General features: G+C 40.4%; 1 protein-coding gene and 1 long non-coding RNA gene across 2 annotated transcripts in view; both read left to right on the forward strand.

Moving 5' to 3' along the window:
• Nucleotides 1-2,432: 2,432 nt before the first annotated feature.
• TKT (transketolase) overlaps nt 2,433-21,001 on the forward strand; it is a 39,818-nt gene continuing 21,249 nt past the window's right edge. Inside the window, exons 1-4 of the mRNA XM_060766029.2 lie at nt 2,433-2,674; nt 16,383-16,500; nt 17,618-17,731; nt 19,004-19,101. Of these exons, the coding sequence (XP_060622012.1) occupies nt 2,568-2,674; nt 16,383-16,500; nt 17,618-17,731; nt 19,004-19,101 (437 nt within the window). The 5' untranslated portion in view covers nt 2,433-2,567. The remainder of the gene's footprint in view (nt 2,675-16,382; nt 16,501-17,617; nt 17,732-19,003; nt 19,102-21,001) is intronic.
• LOC137096038 (uncharacterized) lies at nt 3,401-15,397 on the forward strand. The gene is made up of 2 exons (XR_010909153.1): nt 3,401-12,856; nt 14,068-15,397. It is a non-coding gene; the product is annotated as an uncharacterized lncRNA (long non-coding RNA).

Below are 21,001 nucleotides of genomic sequence, written 5' to 3' on the forward strand. Positions count from 1 at the left end.
AATTTGCTTCTGACATGATAAATAAGATTATTATTTAAGAAGCAGTGGACTAGATGGGAGAAGGGGGTGCCCCAAAAGTCAAGAAAATGGGGAGGAGAAAATGAGGAGGAAGAAGAAAAGGAGCAAGAAGTGCATTTGCAGCTATGGGAGAGATGTAACCTGTTTTTGTCCAACCATACATATTTTATTACAAACAGAATAGATTATTTCCCCAGGTTGCCATTTACATCAAAAGAAATTCCATAATGTTGCATTATATTATATTATATTATATTATATTATATTATATTATATTATATTATATGATCCCAGTGGGGTGATTCTGCATGATTGTAGATTTTCACACATGGCTTTTGAACTATTTGCAGTTTTTCCAAGTGCTGTAACAGAATGCATGAATTTATTTATTTATTTACTGTGTTTTTACCCCCACTCTATCTCATCCCAGAGGACTCAGAGCATACACCATACATTAAAATCAGTAGAAAAACAGAAAAATCATATTAGCACTTTAAAATAAACTGTTAAAACAACACAAGATCCAGAGCCATTCCTATCGTGTTACAATCACTTCACAGCTGCCTATTTCACTGTACTACTCCCCAAAAGCTTGTTCCCATAGCCAGATTTTTAGTTTCTTTCTAAAGGTTAAGAGGGAGGGAGATGATCTAATTTCACTGGATAAGGATTTCCACAACTAAGGGGCTACTACTGAGAAGGCCCCATCTCTCGTTCCCACCAGCTGCACCTGTGAAGGGGGTGGGACAGAGAGCAAGGCTTCCCCAGAAGATCTTAGCCTCCAAGGTGGTTCACAGAGATACAGTTGGACAGGTAAGGTGGGCCAGAACCGATTAAGGCTTTATAGGCTAAAGGCAGCACTTTGAATTGTGCTCAGCAGCAGACTGGCAGCCAATGGAGGGTGTTGTATGCTCCGTGTATAACACTCCAGTAAGGAATTTGGTTGACGCCCATTGGATTTCTTGAAGCTTCTGAATAAATCTTCAAAGGCAGCCCCATGTAGAGTGTGTTGCAGTAGTCTATTTGAGATGTAACTAGAGTGTGGACCACTGTGGCCAAGTCTGGCTTCTCTAGACAAGGACACTAGGTAATACGAGGTAGGTAGTATTTATATTTTATAATTTAGCAATGGTATGGCATTTCATGTATGTCTGGGTATCTTTTGAGACATGATCTAATTTCACTGGATAAGGATTTCCACAGCTAAGGGGCTATTACTGAGAAGGCCCCATCTCTTGTCCCCACCAGCTGCACCTGTGAAGACATGTATGAAGAAGAAGGAGAGAAGGAAGAAGAAGGAGAGAAGGAGGAAGAAGAAAAGGAGGTTGAAGAAGGAGAGGAAGAAGAAGTGTGAAGGAGAAGGAAGGAGAGGAAGAAGAAGGGGAGAAGAGGAGGAGGAGGAGGAAGAGGGAGGGGAGGAGAAGGAAGATTTAGTTGAAGGAGAAGGGGAAAGGAGAGGGAGAGGAAGAAGAGGAGGTGGAAGAAGAAGAAGAAGGGGGGAGGAAGAGGAAGCTGAAGAAGGAGAGGAAAGAGAAGGGAAAAGGAGAAAGAAGAGGGTGAGGAAGAAGGGGAGAGGAGGAGGTGGAAGAAGAAGGACGAGAAGAAGAAGAGGAGGCTGTTGAAGAAGAGGAAGGAAAAGGGGAAAGAAGAGGGAGAGGAAGAAGGAGAGAGGGGGAGGAGGAAGAAGTAGAGGAGGCTGAAGAAAGACAGGAAGAAAAGGGGGTAAGGTGAAAGAAGAGGGAGAGGAAGAAGTAGGGTGGAGGTTGAAGGAGGAGGGGAGGAGGATAAAGAAGAGGAGGCTGAAGAAGGAGAGGAAGGAGAAAAGGAGAAAGAAAAGGGAGAGGAAGAAGTGGAGAGGGGGAGGTGGAAGAAGAAGGAGGGGGAGGAGGAGGAAGAAGAAGAGGTTGAAGAAGGAGAGGAAGAAAGGGGGGGTAAGGTGAACGAAGAGGGTGAGGAAGAAGTAGGGTAGAGGTTGAAGGAGGCGGGGAGGAGGAGGAAGTAGAGGAGGCTGAAGAAAGACAGGAAGGAAAAGGGGTAAGGTGAAAGGAGAGGAAGAGGGAAAAGGGGGAGGAGGAGGAGATGGAACAAGGAGAAAAGGCTGAAGAAGGAGAAGGAGAAAGAAGAGGGAGAGGAAGAAGAGGGAGAGTGGAGGAGGAGGAGGAAGAAAAGAAAGTCTAAGTGAGCCCTGCCTCCATTCCTTTTACTGTACGTGATGTGTTGCCTTGTGTTTATAAGAACTAGAGTTCTTTCTGTCTCCGTGGTGCTCGCCAGGGCTCTAACGCAGCAGTGGGTGCGCTCCCGTCCGCTCGAGTCCCTCGGAGGCAGAGGGGCGTTTCCCTGGCCACCCTCCCTCCGTCCTTCCCTCCCTCTTCCCTCCCTCTTCCCCGGCGCCGGGCTCCTCCTCGGCCGCCTCTCCAGCTCCGCCTCCGCTTCCTCACTCGCCTGGGCTCGGCCTCTTCGGTGCCTGCCAGTTGCTGCTGCTGCTCCTGCTTCCTCCTCCTCCTTCTCTGCCTCCTGCCGCGTAACCCGAGCCGGCTGCCCGCTTCGCCATGGAGGATTACCACAAGCCCGACCAGCAGGCGCTGCAGGCGCTCAAGGACACCGCCAACCGGCTCCGCATCCTCTCCATCAAGGCCACCACGGCCGCCGGCTCCGGGTGAGCGCCAGGAAGGGAGGGAGGGAGGGAGGGACTCCGGTGGGGCCACCTTCCACCCGAGAAGGAAGACGACTAGGCACGCAACGAGGAAGCACTCTGCACATGCTCAGGAAACCTCCCTTATCCTCCCCCCCCCCTCCTGCCGGGCCTCTTGGGGTGTATCTACTCCAGGTATGGGCAAACTTCAGCTCTCCAGGTGCTTTGGACTTGAACCCCCATAATCCTAACAGCCTACTGGCTGTTACGATTGTGGGAGTTGAAGTCCAAAACACCTGGAGGGCTGAAGTTTGCCCATACCTGGAGTAGATGCGCTTTGATGCCACCAGAACTGCCAAAGCTCCGTGCCATGGAATCCTTGGAGTTGTCATTTGGTGAGGCAGAGAAAGGTTAGGAGACCTGGCCCGACTCCCACCTCTCATCCTTCCATAGCCTTAGGCCATCAAAGTGATATCAAACTGTCTTAATTCTACAGTCCAGGGGCATCCTTACTTTTCCAGGCAGGTTGCAAAGCTGGGAATGTAGCTTTAACAGCCATGACTCAATGCTGAGGAATCCTAGGATGTATTGTTGAAGGCTTTCATGGCTGGAATCACTGGGTTGTAGGTTTTTCGGGCTATATGGCCATGTTCTAGAAGCATTATCTCCTGATGTTTCATCTGCATCTATGGAAGCATCCAGATAGATGCTTTCCATACATGCAGGCAAAATGTCAGGAGAGAATGCTACTAGAACATGACCATATAGCCCAAAAAACCTACAACAACCCATCCTAGGATGTGTTGTTTGTTAGACTGAAAGCCAAACAGGAATCAACAGTGTGATATGCCAGAGAAGGCTACAGATCTCGTGCCCTTCGTTTTCCAGGCTGGCTGCAGAGTCTGGTCTTGGCTCAGGTGTCACTGCTCCTAGCCAAGGCTACATCTGCACTCTAGAATTGATTTTGGAACCATTTTTTTCCCCTGCTGTGGAATCCTTGGAGTTGTAGTTCAATGAGGGACCCTTTGTCAGAGAAGGCTAAAGGCCTTGTAAACCTGCAACTCCCATGTTTCCATCTTATTGGGCCATGGCAGCTAAAGTGGTGCCAAACTGCATTCATTCAACAGCCTAGGTGCACACAAGGCGGGCTGGCAGCGTGCCCTCTTTGCTCCACGTACTCCACGTTCCCCCCTGTAATCTGAGCCTGACAGGGAGGCAATGACTGCAGCTTTCTCCCCTGATCTAGGCTGCATCCCTACTGTAGAGTTAATGCACTTTGACACCACTTTAACTATCCTGGCTCATTGCTAGCCAACAATGGGAGTCATTAAGCAGTCATAGAATCATAGAGTTGGAAGAGACCTCCTGGGCCATCCAGTCCAACCCCCTGCCAAGAAGCAGGAAAATTGCATTCAAAACACCCCCCAACAGATGCCCATCCAGCCTGTGTTTAAAAGCTTCCAAAGAAGGAGCCCCCACCACACTCTAGGGCAGAGAGTTCCACTGCTGAACGGCTCTCACAGTCAGGAAGTTCTTCCTAATGTTCAGATGGAATCTCCTTTCTTGTAGTTTGAAGCCATTGTTCCCCATCCCAGTCTCCAGGACAGGTGAAAACAAGCTTGCTCCCTTCTCCCTATGACTTCCTCTCACGTATGTATACATGGCTATCATGTCTCCTCTCCACCTTCTTTTCTTCAGGCTAAACATGCCCAGCTCTTTAAGCCACTCCTCATAGGGCTTGTTCTCCAGACCCTTGATCATTTTAGCTTTCTTTGCTGAAGGGCACCAGTGCCTCGTCAGACTACAAATCCCGTCATTCCATAGCATTGAGCCATGGCAGTTAATGTGGTGTCAAAGTGCATTCATTCCATAGTGTAGTTGCATCCTAGTTTTTCCTTTCCTACATAAAAGCAGATGCCGATGTGGCTTTGCCAGCTCTTGTGGATTTCTGTGCCGAGAGTGGTAAATGGACCTCTGGTGCTGTACGTGCGCACAGTCTGGGAGATTATGAAATGTGTCTGAGGGGTATCTGCCTGCCTGACCCTCTGATCCATGACTGCATTTTTCTTTCGTAGGGGTGTGTCATGTAGAACAACCACAAATTTTACAAGTTTCCTCCCTCAGAACAGACTAATGGTAATTTCTCGAGTCCTGTTTGCCACTATGCATTTTTGTTTCTTAAATGCACATTAGAATTGTTTCCATTGGATCTTGCATTTTGAATCGGAAAGTAGTTTTGTTACCGGTGCCTTTAATGCCTTGATCTAAGATCAGGTGTTGAAATGTCTTTTTGAAACCGGAGGGCAATTATATTTCATAACACTTGCAGCAAGCAAGGCTGTGGCAACCTTCTGTTGGCGGTTTCAGCCTTTGCTGGTTCAGTTTGTTTCTTTGGCTGTAAGCCATAGCTTGTACAAATAAGGTGTAACCTGAGGATTTAGTGCTAATAGTGCTTATATGTAGGTGAAGCATCCAATCCATGCGGGTGATTTTTTCCCCTCCAGTCTCCATGTTCAAGCAAACTGTGTGTAGGACTCAAAGGGTGCATCTTCACTGTAGAATTAGTGCAGTTTGACACCACTTTAACTTCCATGACTCACTGCTGTGGAAACTGTAGTCTTACAATGTATTGTCAAAGGCTCTCATGGCTGGAATCACTGGGTTGTTGTGAGTTTTCTGGGCTGTAAGTCCATGTTTCAGAAGCATTCTCTCCTGATGTTTCGCCTGCATCTGTGGCAAGCAGCTTCAGGGGGTGTGAGGTCTGTTGGAAACCAGGCAATTGGGGTTTATATATCTGTGGAATGTCCGGGGTGGGAGAAAGAACTCTTGTCTGTTGGAGCTAGGTGTGAATATTTCAGTTGGCCACCTTGATTCGCATTTGATGACCTGACAGTTTTTAGGTGTGGCTTGTTACTGCCTGGGAAATGTTACTGAGGATGGCTGCCATAGATGCAGGCGAAATGTCAGGAGATAATGCTTCTGAAACATGGCCTTACAGCCCGGAAAATTCACAACAACCCACTGTAGTCTTACATGTTTTTCTTTCTATGCCAAAGAGCATAGGTTCCTCATCAAACTAAAATGTCCAGAATTCAGACATTTTACATGAAGGAATTCGGACAGTCAACATTGACGCATGGCAGTTCAAGTGGTATCAATCTGCATTAATTTTACAATGTAGATTCACCCTGTGTTTGTAATTTTCTTTCGGAATTCATCAAGGTTCAAAGGAAGAGGGAGTTTTTTTTTCATGGTTTATAGCCAATGGCTGTAGTCCTACTATAGCCTTGTATATTGCTGAGGATGTTTAGTGCGTTTTCTTGTATGCTGTTAGGAAAGTGTATGTTGTATGACCAGCTGTGTTCATCCCATAGTGTGCCTCGAGAACAAAGCAGAATAGGCTGCTCTTAAAAATAACCATTTCCAACTGTATTTGCCTGGCCAATGGAAGATGTTTACACTTACATATGCAAAAGCCTTTGTCTTTAACTTTATGCTGCCCATTTTAATATTTTTCTAGAATTCTGGGCAGCTAAAATTAGAAAGATCCAACATGCATGACCTCATTTTACTGACAAGTTTGTTTCAAACCTCATGGTAAGATGCTGTATAGTGCCTTAAAAATATTGTGATATGACAGAATAAAGAAACCTGGAATGCCAAATTGTTAACACAGTGAGAAAAGACAACAGCAGCAAGAAAGCTTTAGGCCCAATGGTTCTTTTCCACTTTGTGCCCATCAGTCACAACTCATTGTCTGCAGATATTTCAAGTTAGGCAAAGTGGGATTATTTGCCAAATGCCCTGCAGTCTCAGATGAACAATTTATTTAGGCTCCTGGGTACAGTTTATTTTGGGCTCTGTTGTCTGCAAATTCCAGAGTTAGCCTAGCTTTGGTTGGCCTGTTGATGAGAGGATGGGCAGTGTCAGTATCCCTTCATGCAAAAAGTCAGTCTGTTTTTCCACAGTGAATAGATTTGATTCATAGTCTGTTGACAGCCATTGACTTTTGCTTTCTGTCGGTTTGTGTTTTTTTTTTTTTTTTTTTGCAAAGATGGGTTTGGCTGAGAAACTTCCTGTTACTATGTGTGATGGAAAATTTGGTTGTGTTCTATACATTTTGAGGGCGTTCTTTTTTATGTATAAAATTAAGATGTATAAAGTTGATGTGTCCACATTCTTCTCTAGAGCAGACCCTGTGACAATCTTAGTGTTATAGGAAGAATCATTTGGCAAGGAAGCTCATTAATGTGGTTTTCTACAGAGTTATATTGTGGCTCATCTGAAGTTCAATGTGTTATGCATATTCCAGCTCTAGGTTGTCCTGAAAAAATCAACGTGTTGGTGCTTGCTACTGAATCTCTCCCATTTGCAATAAGAACAGTTAAGCTTTTCAATGATACAATAAATAAATAAACCGACCATGGAACAAAACACCTTGGTTTGTTTAGCCCCGCCTGCTGCAAGTGGAAACAGTTGAGCAGCATGCACCATCATGCTGGCCATTCATGGCTAGATAAGTACCCGAACATCATTGGTGTGTCTTTTCACATATGAATTGATTGTTTGAACCTAGATTATGAGCATGAGGATCTACAAGAAAGAGAAGCAAAGGGAAAAGAATGGACTTGTAAACCTGCTCTCCACCCATACTGGACATGCACAAAAGCCCAGTTCAAATCTAGTTCACTTCAAATGTTTAGATATTAAAGGTGCTTTGCAAATCAAATATTGGGGTTGTTTGACTATTCTTTGATGTGCTGTCTGACCTTAGAATGATTTGTGATGAGCCAACAAACCAATATCAAGCCTAGGCTTGAAGTGGGCTCTCAGTTGTGCTAATTGGAAGGCAATGAGATGTTCAATTTGGCAAATCTAAATGAAACATAACATGAAGATTGAAACTGGGAAGAAAAGCCCATGTATGGCCCTCAGTTCTCTGTTCAGCTCACACATCAGTTCTGCCCATCATCTGCCCTGTAAATGGTTCTCCCCAGGAAATATTCACAATATAATAATCTGTGTAGAAAAAGTCTATATAGCAAATTTTATTTATAAACTTAACAGCAGCATGAACTTAACAAAGCCTGCATCTACACTGTAGAATGATTGCTGTTTGATACCACTTGAATTGCGATGGCTCAGTGCTCTGGAATTTTGGGGTATGTAGTTTGTTGAGGCACAAACTCTCTTTAGCAGAGAAGGCTAAATGCCTTGTAAAACTACAACTGCCAGGATTCCATAGCATTGAGCCATGGCAATTAAAGTGGTGTCAAACTGAATTCATTCTACCGTGTGGACGTATCCTAAGTCTCTGTTTTGAGACAAGGTTTGTTTCTAATAAGGCCATCCGGAATGGTTACAAAGTTTTCCACTCCAAATTATTTAAACAAACCCTTAAACATTGTGGCACTGATCAAATCTTGATTCTCCTTGATTGAGAGCAGAAAGAGCTGGGAAAAAAAGTCATTTCTAGTAATAGTTATCAACTGTATATATAAAAAACTGATGTTTTTTGTACATATGCACAGATGCACATATGCATCTAGGACTGCACCCAAATGTTTAAAAAAACAATGGATCTTTCTAGAAAATGAAACCCAGAATCTTGCTTTAATTTATTTTATTGTGATTTAGTGTTTTTTAAAGGAGATTGTAACACATTGTTTACAGAACCAAACTAAAGAGATTTTGTTTGTTTGTTTGTTTGTTTGTTTGTTTACAGTATTTATATACCGCTTTTCTCACCCCTAGGGGGACTCAAGGCAGTTCAAACAAATACAGGCAGTCCATGTTGATTGGACTACTTTTTTTTCCTGCTCCTTTGGTTCCAGAAAAAAAAAACATCAGTTGGTCTTTGCCGCAGCTCCTGCATGTGTACATTTAAATGTAGCTGTGCCATACATTTGCCTTCCAAATTGTTTCCGTTTTTTAACGGAAACAATTTGGAAGGGAAAAAAGTTAGATATGAAGAAATAAAGAGAAGCGCCTAACCATAAAACAGAACCTTGCTAATCCATGGGAGGAAGTTGCCTTTCACCAGACTTGCATGTTGCTGCAATTGCTATGTTTACCCTTTTACGACATCCAGGCGTTTCCTCTTTTATTTTCTAAAAGTCACTGAAGCCAACTGGAATTCCACTTAAAGGAGTCCATGAGAATACCATTACTGGTCTTTCAAAGTGACTCATTGTGTAAATAGGATATATTAATTGAAATGAACAGCGTGGGTGTACAGTGTTGAAATCCCACAAGTCCATGACATGGTGTTTCAAAATAAGGATCCACATTAGAACAGGACCATAATAGTGGCAGGAAGCAGAAATGCTTTAATGCAGCACAACATGGTCTGATTGTATTTTTTCCTAAGGAAAGCATTCTTTAGTACATGGAAGTTATCAAATTGTGACCAGGAGTGGTGCTCCCTCCACAGACACACACGTTCATCTGCACATAGCCTTGCCCCACCCATATACCCACCATCACACCCTTTAAGGCTGGCACGTACCACACAGCTTCCAGAGAAGGAGGCACTTTACATCCCCCCTCCCTTTGAGTTGTGATTAAATTGTGCATCCGTGCATCCTTCGGCCTAGCTATCCAGCACTTTTTACTAAGCCCCAAGAGCTAAGTGGGAGAAGGAAGAACCGTACAATTTATCTGATGACAGACAGGCATGACTACGTGCATCTACACCAGGCATGGGCAAACTGTAGCCCTCCAGGTGTTTTGGACTTCACCTCCCACCATTCACAACAGCCAGTAAGATGGCTGGGATTTCTGGAAGTTGAAGTCCAAAACACCCTGAGGGCTCAAGTTTGCCCATGTCTGATCTAGGCTGTATAATTAATGCAGTTCGATACTACTTTAACTGCCATGACTCATTGCTGTGGATTCTGGGATATGCAGTTTGGTGTGGCACCAGCACTCTTATAAAACCATAAGTCCCATGATTTTATAATATTGAGCTAATGGCAGTTAAAATGGTGTCAAAGTAAATTAATTCTATAGCCTAGTTGTTACCACCCTGTTTCATGAGCTTAATGGAGTATAATGCAGTTAGGAAGGAAAATGCACAGAAAATGTAACTGCAAACATCACATCCCCATCACAGTAATATTCATGAACAACTTGCGAATGAGATTTTGGGGGCTTGGGCACTTGCTGCACATGATGGCTAAGGTTTGTAACAGGCGGATGTGGCATGGAAATTGTGGTTTGTGAAACTGTGGCCTGATCTATTTTCAAGCTATTCCTCCTCCCCTTTTGGAGATACAGAAACATGATGTCCCTATACTGATCCATAGCCTGGGGTCTAACTGTTTTCTTACTTTAGACTTGCAAAAAGGTAGATAAGGACAAGCATTATGTGCTCATTCAAACCACATTGAGGTTTCATTGCATTGTCCAGGGTTATCTAAAGCTTGACTATAGAACAATGTGAAGAAACCTTTGGTGGTCTGTTGTAATCCTTTTGCTGTTCAGCTTTAAGGAGAAAGCCTCTTGTATCCATCTCAGCAGCAGAATTTGTGGCGTCTATCATGTATTTGTTCCCTGATACTATTGGATTTTTTGGCGGGACAAATTTCAGGTGACTCCTGAAGACATGGACACTTATTTTTAGTTTGGACTCATGGAAGCTTTTGTGAAACTGCTTCTGATGAAATCTTCTCTAGATCTAGGTCTTGAGATATGGGCCTGCCTCGGTTCTGTGTGAAGTCACTGGTTCCACTTTAATACGGTTTTAGATCTGCTTTCTTCACAGAAGAAACATTTGTCAGCTGATACACTAATCATTTGGCTGGCCTTGGTTGCTAAACCAAAACTGTAGCAACCATGTTTCTGTCTCTTTTATCACAATATGGCTGAATAAGGTGCCTTATCTTCTTATAGGATGCAGAGAAGTTTTCCCATGTGGCAGAGACAAATAACAATTGCCCCAATAATACCTTTACTGGTCCTAGAGTAAGAAAGGTTAGCTATAGAATTGGTCAGAACCAATTGTTTTGTTCTGTCCCAGTTTCCAACCACTTTCCTTTCAACCAAAGAGCTGGGTATCATGTGGAAACAACCGTGTATCTTCCAGGATGGTTCTTGCCCATCTGTGCAACTCTGTAGTTGTAAGGTTTAGAAGGTGACTACCGCTTCAACAAAATCACAGTGAGCTAAAAAAAAAAATTGTCTGTTGAAGGGTACACTATGCTGGCAGAAGGGTGGGGGAATGCAACCCTACTACCTCACAGTAGCTTTCTGTACAACTCACCACAATCTCCTTCTGGCTATGGTGTTTCAGACTGTGAGGAATCAAGAAAATAGAGAGCTTGGACTCATAGCTTTTGTGCTATGGGATTCCTTGTTGTTTGGCCTCGCACACTATTTAGTATCTATATCAATTTGGAAGAAATGCAATCAGAAATACACCGATGGATCCAAATATCAACACTCATAAATATATGTGTATGTGCAGGCAGGCACACACACATATATGTGGAGTTGACTTTGAAGACTACTTTGAAATCTCATATAGTTCAAAATATAACTTCTAGGCTGATAACTGGGATGAGGCAAACAAATACCCCCCCCCCCCGCCCCAAGTCAACAAGCTTCATTTGGGTTTCTTTACTAATTCAGATATGAGCTTCATGCCTATAAACCCCTATATGGATAACTCTACTATATGGCTAAAGACCTAGATCATTTTAAAGTCCTTTCTCTGGTGTGCTGCCTTTTCCAGGTACTCTGACAGATGTGGCAAGTGGTCAAGTAATTGTGCCCTCTGTTTAGGGCTGGCATGGGCAAACTTTGGCCCTCCAGGTCTTTTGGACTTCAATTCCCACAATTCCTAAGAGATGGTAAACTGGCTGGGATTTCTGGGAGTTGAAGTCCAAAAGACCTGCAGGGCCAAAGTTTGCCCATGTCTGCTTTAGGGAGATCTCTCGTATCGTTTGGGTACCAGTTTTTTTAAAAAATATATATTTCCAGGCCTTTTAAAATATAAGATTGGGATGTGTCTGAGGTAACTGTTTTGTTTTGCTACTTTAATATGTTAGCTGCCTTGAAAGGTGGGGTACATTTTGAAAACAATGCAGTTATAAAACAAATATTCTGGTCTGTTAGTAACATGGCCTGTTACCCATCTGGTCTCTCCCCCCCCCCCCCCCAATTATATTATACAGGCAGGTGAAAACTTCATTATATGACAAGGGATATAAAACTGATAGATTATTACTTGAAGTTTGCATTGGTATGGGTCACCTTATTCTATCTCATGATTCATCCAGCTCTTGTAATGTGTTTTGTTGTACTGTTCCCAGAGGGAGGGGTGAGAGGGTTGTGGAAAACAGAGAGTGTAGTAAACAATTACAGTAATGGAAAGGCTAAGAATACAGGTGAGACCAGAATGGCGTGAGTAAATATGTGAATTTTTAAAATCTTATTCCTGTTTTTTTCCTGTAATGTGAATGTTTAATGGGATACTCTATTTATATAATCTAATAAAATGAATGAATAAATCAATTATAATGTGTTTTGCTGGAAGTAAACAGAGATACAAATAGAACAACTTGTGGTAACTTCCTATTTTGTCTCATTCAGTCAGGTTGATACAAAAACATTCATTCCCTGGAAAGAACTAAGAAAAGGAAATCAAGACCAGTAATTGCAGTAATAGTATGTTACATAGTCTTACCAAACAGTTCCCTGTTGCATAGCTTTTCGCAGTAACCTTAGGGAAGTAAATATATGAGCACCTTATCGTTTATAAAAAAACCCAAATTAACAAAAATTCTATAATCTCCCACCATTTTCCCAGTGAGGGTGAGGATTTGAGAAGAATGGGGAGGGGCTGGACTTGCCTTTTCCCCTTTCCCCATCACCCAGCCTTTTCCCATCACATGTCTTGCTTGGAAGTAGTATGGAAGTCTACGTGATACTACCTGGCTTGGTATAGTCCACTACACTGTGCAAACAGCAACTGTCTCAGGCTGACCTAACTGTAGTGTAAACCATGGCTGTGGATTGGCCGTTTCCAAACTTTCTTCCTGCTGCAACATCTTCAGATTATACAATGTCACCGTTTTTGCTTGGCCCTTATCAGGTCATCGTCCAAGATGGTTTCTTCTGCTGTTTTATTCGCCAGTTTCTGAAATGACGGACCCTTGCCTCTCAGCCTGGGAGCGCCTCTTTTCAGTTATTGTATGCTTTCAGGTAGTTGTTTTCCATTCCTTCGGGCCATTTGTGCCTGTGCACAAATCCCCCTTGCACCTGGCCCGCTTTTGCTTAGTCAACTGTTATGTGCTGAGCATGCATCTTTCTGTTGCAGCTCTGTTTGTTTTGCCAGCGTAAAAAGAGCTTTTGTGTTAATGCAAACAGTTTGACCAGACCAGAACTAATTGAATTTGACCATTGGTAGAAAGAAGAGAGAATTTATTTTTTTAAATGGAGGAAAGAGCAACTGACATGTGGGGGAATTTATTTTTAAAACAGGCTGCATGATGATCTGGCTTTTAGAACTGAGCTACTTTTTGTGGTTCATGTTTGTATAGAAGTAATAATATTGGCATTCCTTTTTTAAAAAATGGGGGGGGGGGGAGAGAGAGAGAGAATCATAAGAGGAATGCCATTTGCAAAAGAATATGGAAGAATCCCGTGTTCCAGATTAAACATTTTTTCCTCTCTCACTTATATTTTAGAGTACAAGATTCCAGTTCTGGGTGGAATCTAAGATATAGCCAGTGTGTTCTTGTAAACCTTGAGATTGCAATATTTATTGCAATACCAGGAAATTTTGAAAGCCTTGCACAAGTCCCATTAAATTCACTAGAAATGGCATAGCAACAATACCTAGCATTTTTTCAATCAACTCTTAAACCTCCAAGTCTGTAGCATAGAAGTAATCATTAAATAATAAATTATTATTATTATTATTATTATTATTATTATTATTATTATTATATGCATTTCTACTCAGTAACCAAGGTGGAAATCTTAAATGCAGTTATTATTTTCATCATGTAGAATAAGTAACACAGTCTTCCATATTTTTTGAACACCAGTCTAGTTTACTTTTGAACCATGATGTTTTTAAAACACCAGTGAAATAGAAATCCTCCACCACAGTCAGGCCATGATTATGCATATTGATTTGGGAATGTCAAGTGTTGTTGCAACAAAAACAACAAAGATTCTTGAGATGATATAATGGAAAACAGTTCACAAATACTTAAGTAGGCCACAAAAGTGTGCAAGAAGTCTGTTAACCTTCAACATGCCACACACCTCAATTGAATTCATTGTGAGAGTCGTTTCTGTTACTTCGTTTGGGTGTGAACATGTTTTCAATCAGTATTTATCTCTTTATATTGTTGATTTATCCTGTGTTTAATTTTTTTGTTTTATTTTTATATGTTCACCAATAGGTTTATTAAACCTTTCTCCCCAGAGCAGCAGTTCTTTAGCAAGATGGTTAAGTATACAGTTTACAAGATCTGAGTAATGAAAGCCTTAAGCAAGCATGCAAGGTTTATTGATTAACTGCCATGTATAAATATTTACTAATATGTGTTTGAGTCATGACTTTAATTGTTTAATACTGAGTGTGCAAGTACTTACCAAGAGACAGACACTAACCTTTATCCCACAAGTTTTAAAAGCATTTGCATGTATTTAGAAATGGTTTATACGAGTATTATTTCCAAAGGGTTTTTTTTAAAACTTACAAATTAGTATTTAATTGGCAGCTTGATCACAGACTTAAGTCCTATTGCTGTCATGCAACTTTTGGATGGTGGTTGTGGTGTAAAAATCCTAACATGCATAGGAAATGTAGGAAATTGAAACATACCATGTGATGTTCAAACAATGAGACTTTTATTGTATCAGCAGGGTTTCTGACTTTTAACTATTTCATTGAAGCCACAGCACCAATAATATGTTAGCTGATCTGCATTTATTTCACTGACTCATTACAAGTTATTGATGCTTTGCTTTTAAAGTGGTCAGTGTTTGAATGTGAGTGTAATTCTGTGCAGTGAATGCCAGGGCAATTCCACTCCAATCTGGAAGCATACGCATTGGGTTTATAGGAGAGTCAGTCTCATTGAACCCAGTGTGATTTTCTGAGTAAACACAGGAATGAAATAATAATACCGATATCAAGAGAGTCCCATTACGAGAAACAGTCTGTGAAATATACTTCAATGATATATACTTAAGTAAATGATAAATCTTTAATTGAAGCGGTAGGCTAAAAACCAAAGGCCCTGTTTATAGGCTACTATTATAAAGAATAGATATAAACTCTGTGTTTCAGACAAAAGTTGTATTTTCTTAAAGTTTTGTGAGCCAGAATGGTTTGAACATTAGGATATGACTCTGGAGACCAGGATTCAAAACCTTTCCTGGCCATCATCATTTATATATATATATATATATATATATATATATATATATAGTGCCATCAAATGTGTATGAAAACCACTGGGTGACCTTGGACAAATCACACTTTCTCAATTTCAGAGGGAAGCAAAGTTAAAGCTCCTCTGAACAAATCTTGCAATAAAAAAAACACATGATAGGTTTGCTTTAGGGTCACTATAAGTTGCAAATGACTTGGAGGAACACAGTAAAATGTACCTTTAAGCTTATTCAGATCTAGAGTAGCAGACTTCGGAAATATAATATTTTTGGACAACAAATGTAACATGAATCCATTCTGGGTTTTGAGAATTGTAAGAAAACAAAAAACCACCTGGGTTTATTTAGTAGCATTGTGAAGAACTGTATATATTTATTCTTTTTTATTATTAAAAAAATCAGAATTAAGTACCACAGAATGCCTAGAAATATACCTTTCTAGTTTTCCATGTTAAAAAATCAAAGATGCTCTGAATCTCATTCCATTCATCCAGTGGTTCTCAACCTGTGGGTCCCCAGGTATTTTGGCCTACAACTCCCAGAAATCCCAGCCAGTTTACCAGCTGTTAGGATTTCTTGGAGTTGAAGGCCAAAACATCTGGGGACCCACAGGTTGAGAACCACTGCATTAATTAGAACCCAAGTTGGGACTTTAGTCAACCTCTTTTAGACTTCCTCTGTTCTTACAATCTGAAAATGCAGTGTTAAAAAGTCACCCTTGATAGATCATAAAAATACCTGTGAGTAAGAAGTGAACATTTTGATTCCATTTAAATTTTACGCTAATTTAAAGATTTGGACCCGTAATATCCTAAAATTAACATATTTCCTCATTATTCTAATGTACCAAAGCATAATCTCAGTCCAGATAAGCTTTCTTTTGTAGATCCTTAGAGTATTTGTGTAAAGCATTTGTGACATTCTGCCTTTATAAAAAAACCAAAAAAACAAATCTAAGCACCAGAGGAGCTATGATTAAGTTTACGTAATTTATAGGTTTTTTTTCCCTCTCCCTAACTACAGATAAATAGGAAACATAATGTTCCCTGTTGTTTGGAGGGAGATTTGTGCTCAGTCTAGCCCTGTCTTTACAATTACATTTAAGCACCGATTTTGGACTAAATAGCATGACATTCTGAGCTTTCAACTGAGTGTAGCTAAATTACAGTGGAATAACAGTAGGTCATATAAGTTCTCATATATGCAGCTAATAGCATGTTTTCCAGGAGAAGATCGGAAGACCAGCATGCTTTTAATTCAGTGATAATAATGTGACCTGACAATGTAGTCATGACGTCCCATGTGCTTTGACTTGCAGCCACCCGACATCATGTTGCAGTGCGGCAGAAATTATGTCAGTGCTGTTTTTTCATACCATGAAGTACAAACCACAGGACCCAAGAAATCCTAACAATGATCGATTTATTCTCTCTAAGGTAAGTGAGGGATCCTTTCATTCATATACAAGATGATATTTCAAAGGCAAGCTTGAATTCTCAATCGGTTTCTTCAGGATTCTTAGCAAAGTGAGGAAATAACCTCAACAGAGGTTCTTGCATGGTAATATGAATAAATGGCACTATCCTATCTTCTTTCAAAGTGTCTGTCCTGATTACTTGATTCCTATGCCTGTTTTAAATGTATAGGGCTATTCAGACAAACCAGAGAAAGTTCATCATGCTTCAGAGCAGCTGAAATCAATGGTTCAGCTGAATTGTCCCATTCATTTCAGATGATGCTTGATGTTGCTAATTAGATTAGGAATATATTTTGGTTTGATGTGATTTTAGAGATAAGGAAATGACTGTAGCAGGAAGTCCAGCAGACTCCGGGGGATCTTGTGTTCATGTAAACCAAGAGTGGGCAAACAATACCCTTTCAGATCCATCATTATTTGACATGCTTCCTAGAGTAGATGGGAGCTCTGGTTCAACAACTTCTGGAGGCCAACAGCTGCACAACTTGGAATAAATGCACCATCTCTTTCTTTAGCGATTTGCATTTCATGATGAGAGAAACAGAACTGAATAGAGAGGGAGCCATCTCGTTTCTGAATTCCCTTTTAGAAATGCAGATATTATCTCAGTCTTGGATGAAAACACCAGGTTGCTTTGAGTTTCTGAACTGTATGGCCATGTATATTCCACAGACCTCACAACTTCTGAGGATACTTGCCATAGATGCAGGTGAAATATCAGGAAAGAATGCTTCTGGAACATGGCCATATAGCCTGGAAAATTCACAGCAACCCAAATATTATCTCCATTTGTAATTTCCATCTTCCTATACCCACCTTCTTTCTTATTTCATTCTTTTTCTGTTTCTGAGACATTCATTGATCTTTATTTAATTTAGATCCCATCTCTCTCAGAACAAGACTCAAGGTAGCTGTTTACCATGCTATCAGACCACTTTCCTCTTGCCAATCCTAACTTTGTTCCCTCCTGCATCCATGGCATAGGATGTGCCTCTTACGTTTGTATTAGTATATAACAGGTAGTTTTCAGGGATTAAACTTTACATGTTACAGTGTTGTTGTTTTTTCCCCAATAGGGCCATGCAGCACCCATCTTGTATGCTGTCTGGGCTGAGGCAGGTTTCATCCATGAATCTGAACTGTTAAACCTGAGGAAAATTGATTCCATTTTGGAAGGTCACCCTGTGCCAGTGAGTGTTTCGACTAAACTAATTTCTTTTTTATGAATTGAATTGCAACAGTTATTTATATCGGTATTTTCCAGTAATATCTGCATGTCTTTCATAGCCATAGTGAACTATCTAGGTAACTGATAAACTCATGCTACCATGATGGTAGTAACCCCATAATGTTGACAATATAACATCCAGAAATTAAATGAAGATGGAAAGTTCAGCATACAAGACTGCATGAAAATAGTTACAAAATATTTTAATATGAGTTTTCTTGCTTTTAATTTATTGCCTGCCAGTGTTAGTCATTGCTTTAAAACAAACAAATTTATATGAAGTTTCAGCACATCTCTTCTGTCCTAGAAAAAGTTGGGAGTAGTTACTTCAAATGCCTATCTAAGCAGCCCAAGTCACCTTAAAGTGGTGTACCAGATTGTCCCAGTTCCAGAAGCTTATGTGGAATTTGATCTTTATGCTCTTCCTCTTATTGGTAGCAAGAGAAGAAACATAGGGCCAGCTGCTTATATGTGAGCTTCATTTTTGGATGGATGTTAAGAGAAAGAGCTTCCAGACACACTTTTTTATCATGTTACTTCAACTATACATAACGGGTCCAAAACAATTATTTTTGTAATGTAGAGTTAGTTTATACAATACTTTGGGGGCATTCTTAATTCATTAGAGTGTGGGAATGTATCCAGTGCAATTGGCTCTATCTAATGACAGAAAATGGGACTATAGATATTCCAGGCATGAGCAAAACACTGGAGTCATAATGTTTGAAGTAGTTACTCTTATTTGGTACACAGTAAGATGTTTTTGTTTTTGAAAACAGGCATTCACTGATATGCTCTTGTAGCTCTTGCATTTCAGAGCTTTGTAGGTCAAGATTAGTCAGATGCTAAATTTATTTCCAAAACTACATTATTTTTTTAAAGACAAATTAACTACTTGATTAAGATTTCCAAAGGAATGCTTGATTTGGCCCTGCGTAAGTCTCAGGTACCAGAATTTGAGATTTTTTGTTCTAGAAAGACTTGGACAATATAAATGGTTAATTATCTTAAAAGACTGGCTTTCATGCATCACGTTTGAGGGACAGGGGAATCTTGCATTGCTACAGTAAATATATTGGTGGTAGGTCAAAGTTCAACACACAGTCCAGGCTCTAAAACTTTGTTTAGAATTATGATCACCTGAGATTCAGTGGTACTAATTTTTATAAGTATGGAAGGCTTCCTTAGAATCTTAGTATTTGATTGTTTTATAGTGTTCCCTTCTTGGTTTTAGAAACAAGCATTCACTGATGTAGCTACTGGATCACTTGGCCAAGGACTTGGTGCTGCATGTGGTATGGCCTACAATGGGAAATACTTTGACAGATCCAGGTAACTTTCTTGAACACCTTTGGCTCTCTGGGGTTGTGATGAAAACATGGAAGAAATTAAGTTAGCTGTTACTGGGATCCATGATTCTGTTTCCATAATGCATTTCCACATGTTACTCCTGAAAGCTGCATAGCTACATTTCTAGTAAGCCTAGTTATGCTGGAGCTTTTCTGCTCTGTGTGCAGCCCTCCCTACAGTTTAGCTAATCCTTTCACTGTAATGTCCTACTTCATACAATTGGTAATATGTTGTCAAGGGCTTCAAAGCAATTTCAAGATATAGCTTAATGCTTTCTCATTTTTAGAAGCTATTAACTAAAGTTTACTGATTGCATTTAAATATTTAGTTGTTTAGTTCTTGATTTGTATGCACCTACCATGACTTGGGGCACACAAACATTATGTGTTCCAGGGATGCTCAGTCATCTCTCTTCTTATCAAACTAAGATAGTGTCTTTTGGATCAATCTTGTGTATGCAAAACAGAATACTGAATGATTGTTCACAGAACAAAGACATTAAAAATATTTTCTGTTGCCCTTGAATAGCGATGATATGCTGGTTGTGTTCTATGCCCCTGTATATGTATATGTGTGTGTGTGTTTACACATGCGTGCGTGTCTACCTCCATGCTTCTGAGAGAATAACTTCAGAATTAATCACAGGAATGTGAGTTGTACAAAAGCAACCTCTAGTCTTTAGACTGAATGGAGCAAGTTTTGCTCAAAGGTTGTTATGGAAACACAGCTCTGTAGAACAAAGGTGGGTGGTAGGGAATACAATGCGGAATATCCCGTTGTGCAACCATTGGATTGCTTTAGGGGGTTATTGTTGGGCCCTAAACCCAGGATCCAAACCAGTCCTGTTGAAACTGGCATAAAACTATGATGTACAAGGAAAATAGAGATCCAGAGGCATAGCTCTGCTGGGGAAGTTGATGTATTCTGCTTGACAGTATTAGAGCATGAAAATCTGGGTTGCTGAGTAAATGTAATCTTACATTGCACACTTCACTTGCTTGAAAGCATTTCTGTGTACAGTGGTTAATTGATCTTAATGCAGCCTGGCAGGTGGTTTTCATAGGAGAACTTTCTCTGCTTGCCATTGGTATTTGGTGGAGGGTTGTATGTAACACAGGAGAGAAGGCAGTAATATGGTTAAGTGAAGAAGATGTCTGTAGGTATGTGTGGAATCGAGGTTCTCTGTGTACTCCAATGGGCAAGAAGGTATAACCAGAAATGTCCCGAGGCTATTTATAGGTGAAATGCATTTCAATGATTTATTCAAAACCCGTCAGTGGGGAAAATTATTAAAAATTATATGTTCTACATTTTAAATATCAAAGAATATGAACATATGGAGGAGAACAAAGGCAAAAAATAACATAATCAGGAAAAAGTAAAACATGTAATAAGTACATAGAAAAATGCAATTGTAAATATGGATTGCAAGGCCAAGCAGTTATTACATGTAACAATTATAATGTGCAAATTAGGCTACAATTATCTTCTTGTTATTAAACAAATACAATATGAAATAAATAGTTTGGGGTGAAATAAATATGTCCCAACAAAATTGGAAAAAGTTGCAATTGTTTCTCCACCAAAACTTCCAATAGTTCAGATAAGTTAAATACAACAACTTAAACTGTTAACAGTTTAAATTCTATCGCATGTTCATCCATAAATTAAAAATGTCTGTGTGTGTTTGTATGTGATCTCCCATCTACATAATTCACAGAGGAAGGGGTTTGGACCACTGCATAGATTCCAACCGTAACATCAAGGAAATGTAGAGTTGGAAAATTGGTGAAAAGGTTGAAAAAGTTGAAAAATCATTTATTTTATAGCCTTATTAGGAAAAAAAATCTGAACACCTAAAAAAGGAAATGGAGAGGAAAAG

The sequence above is a fragment of the Anolis sagrei genome, chromosome 2, assembly GCF_037176765.1.
Source record: "Anolis sagrei isolate rAnoSag1 chromosome 2, rAnoSag1.mat, whole genome shotgun sequence".
Lineage (NCBI taxonomy): Eukaryota > Metazoa > Chordata > Lepidosauria > Squamata > Dactyloidae > Anolis > Anolis sagrei.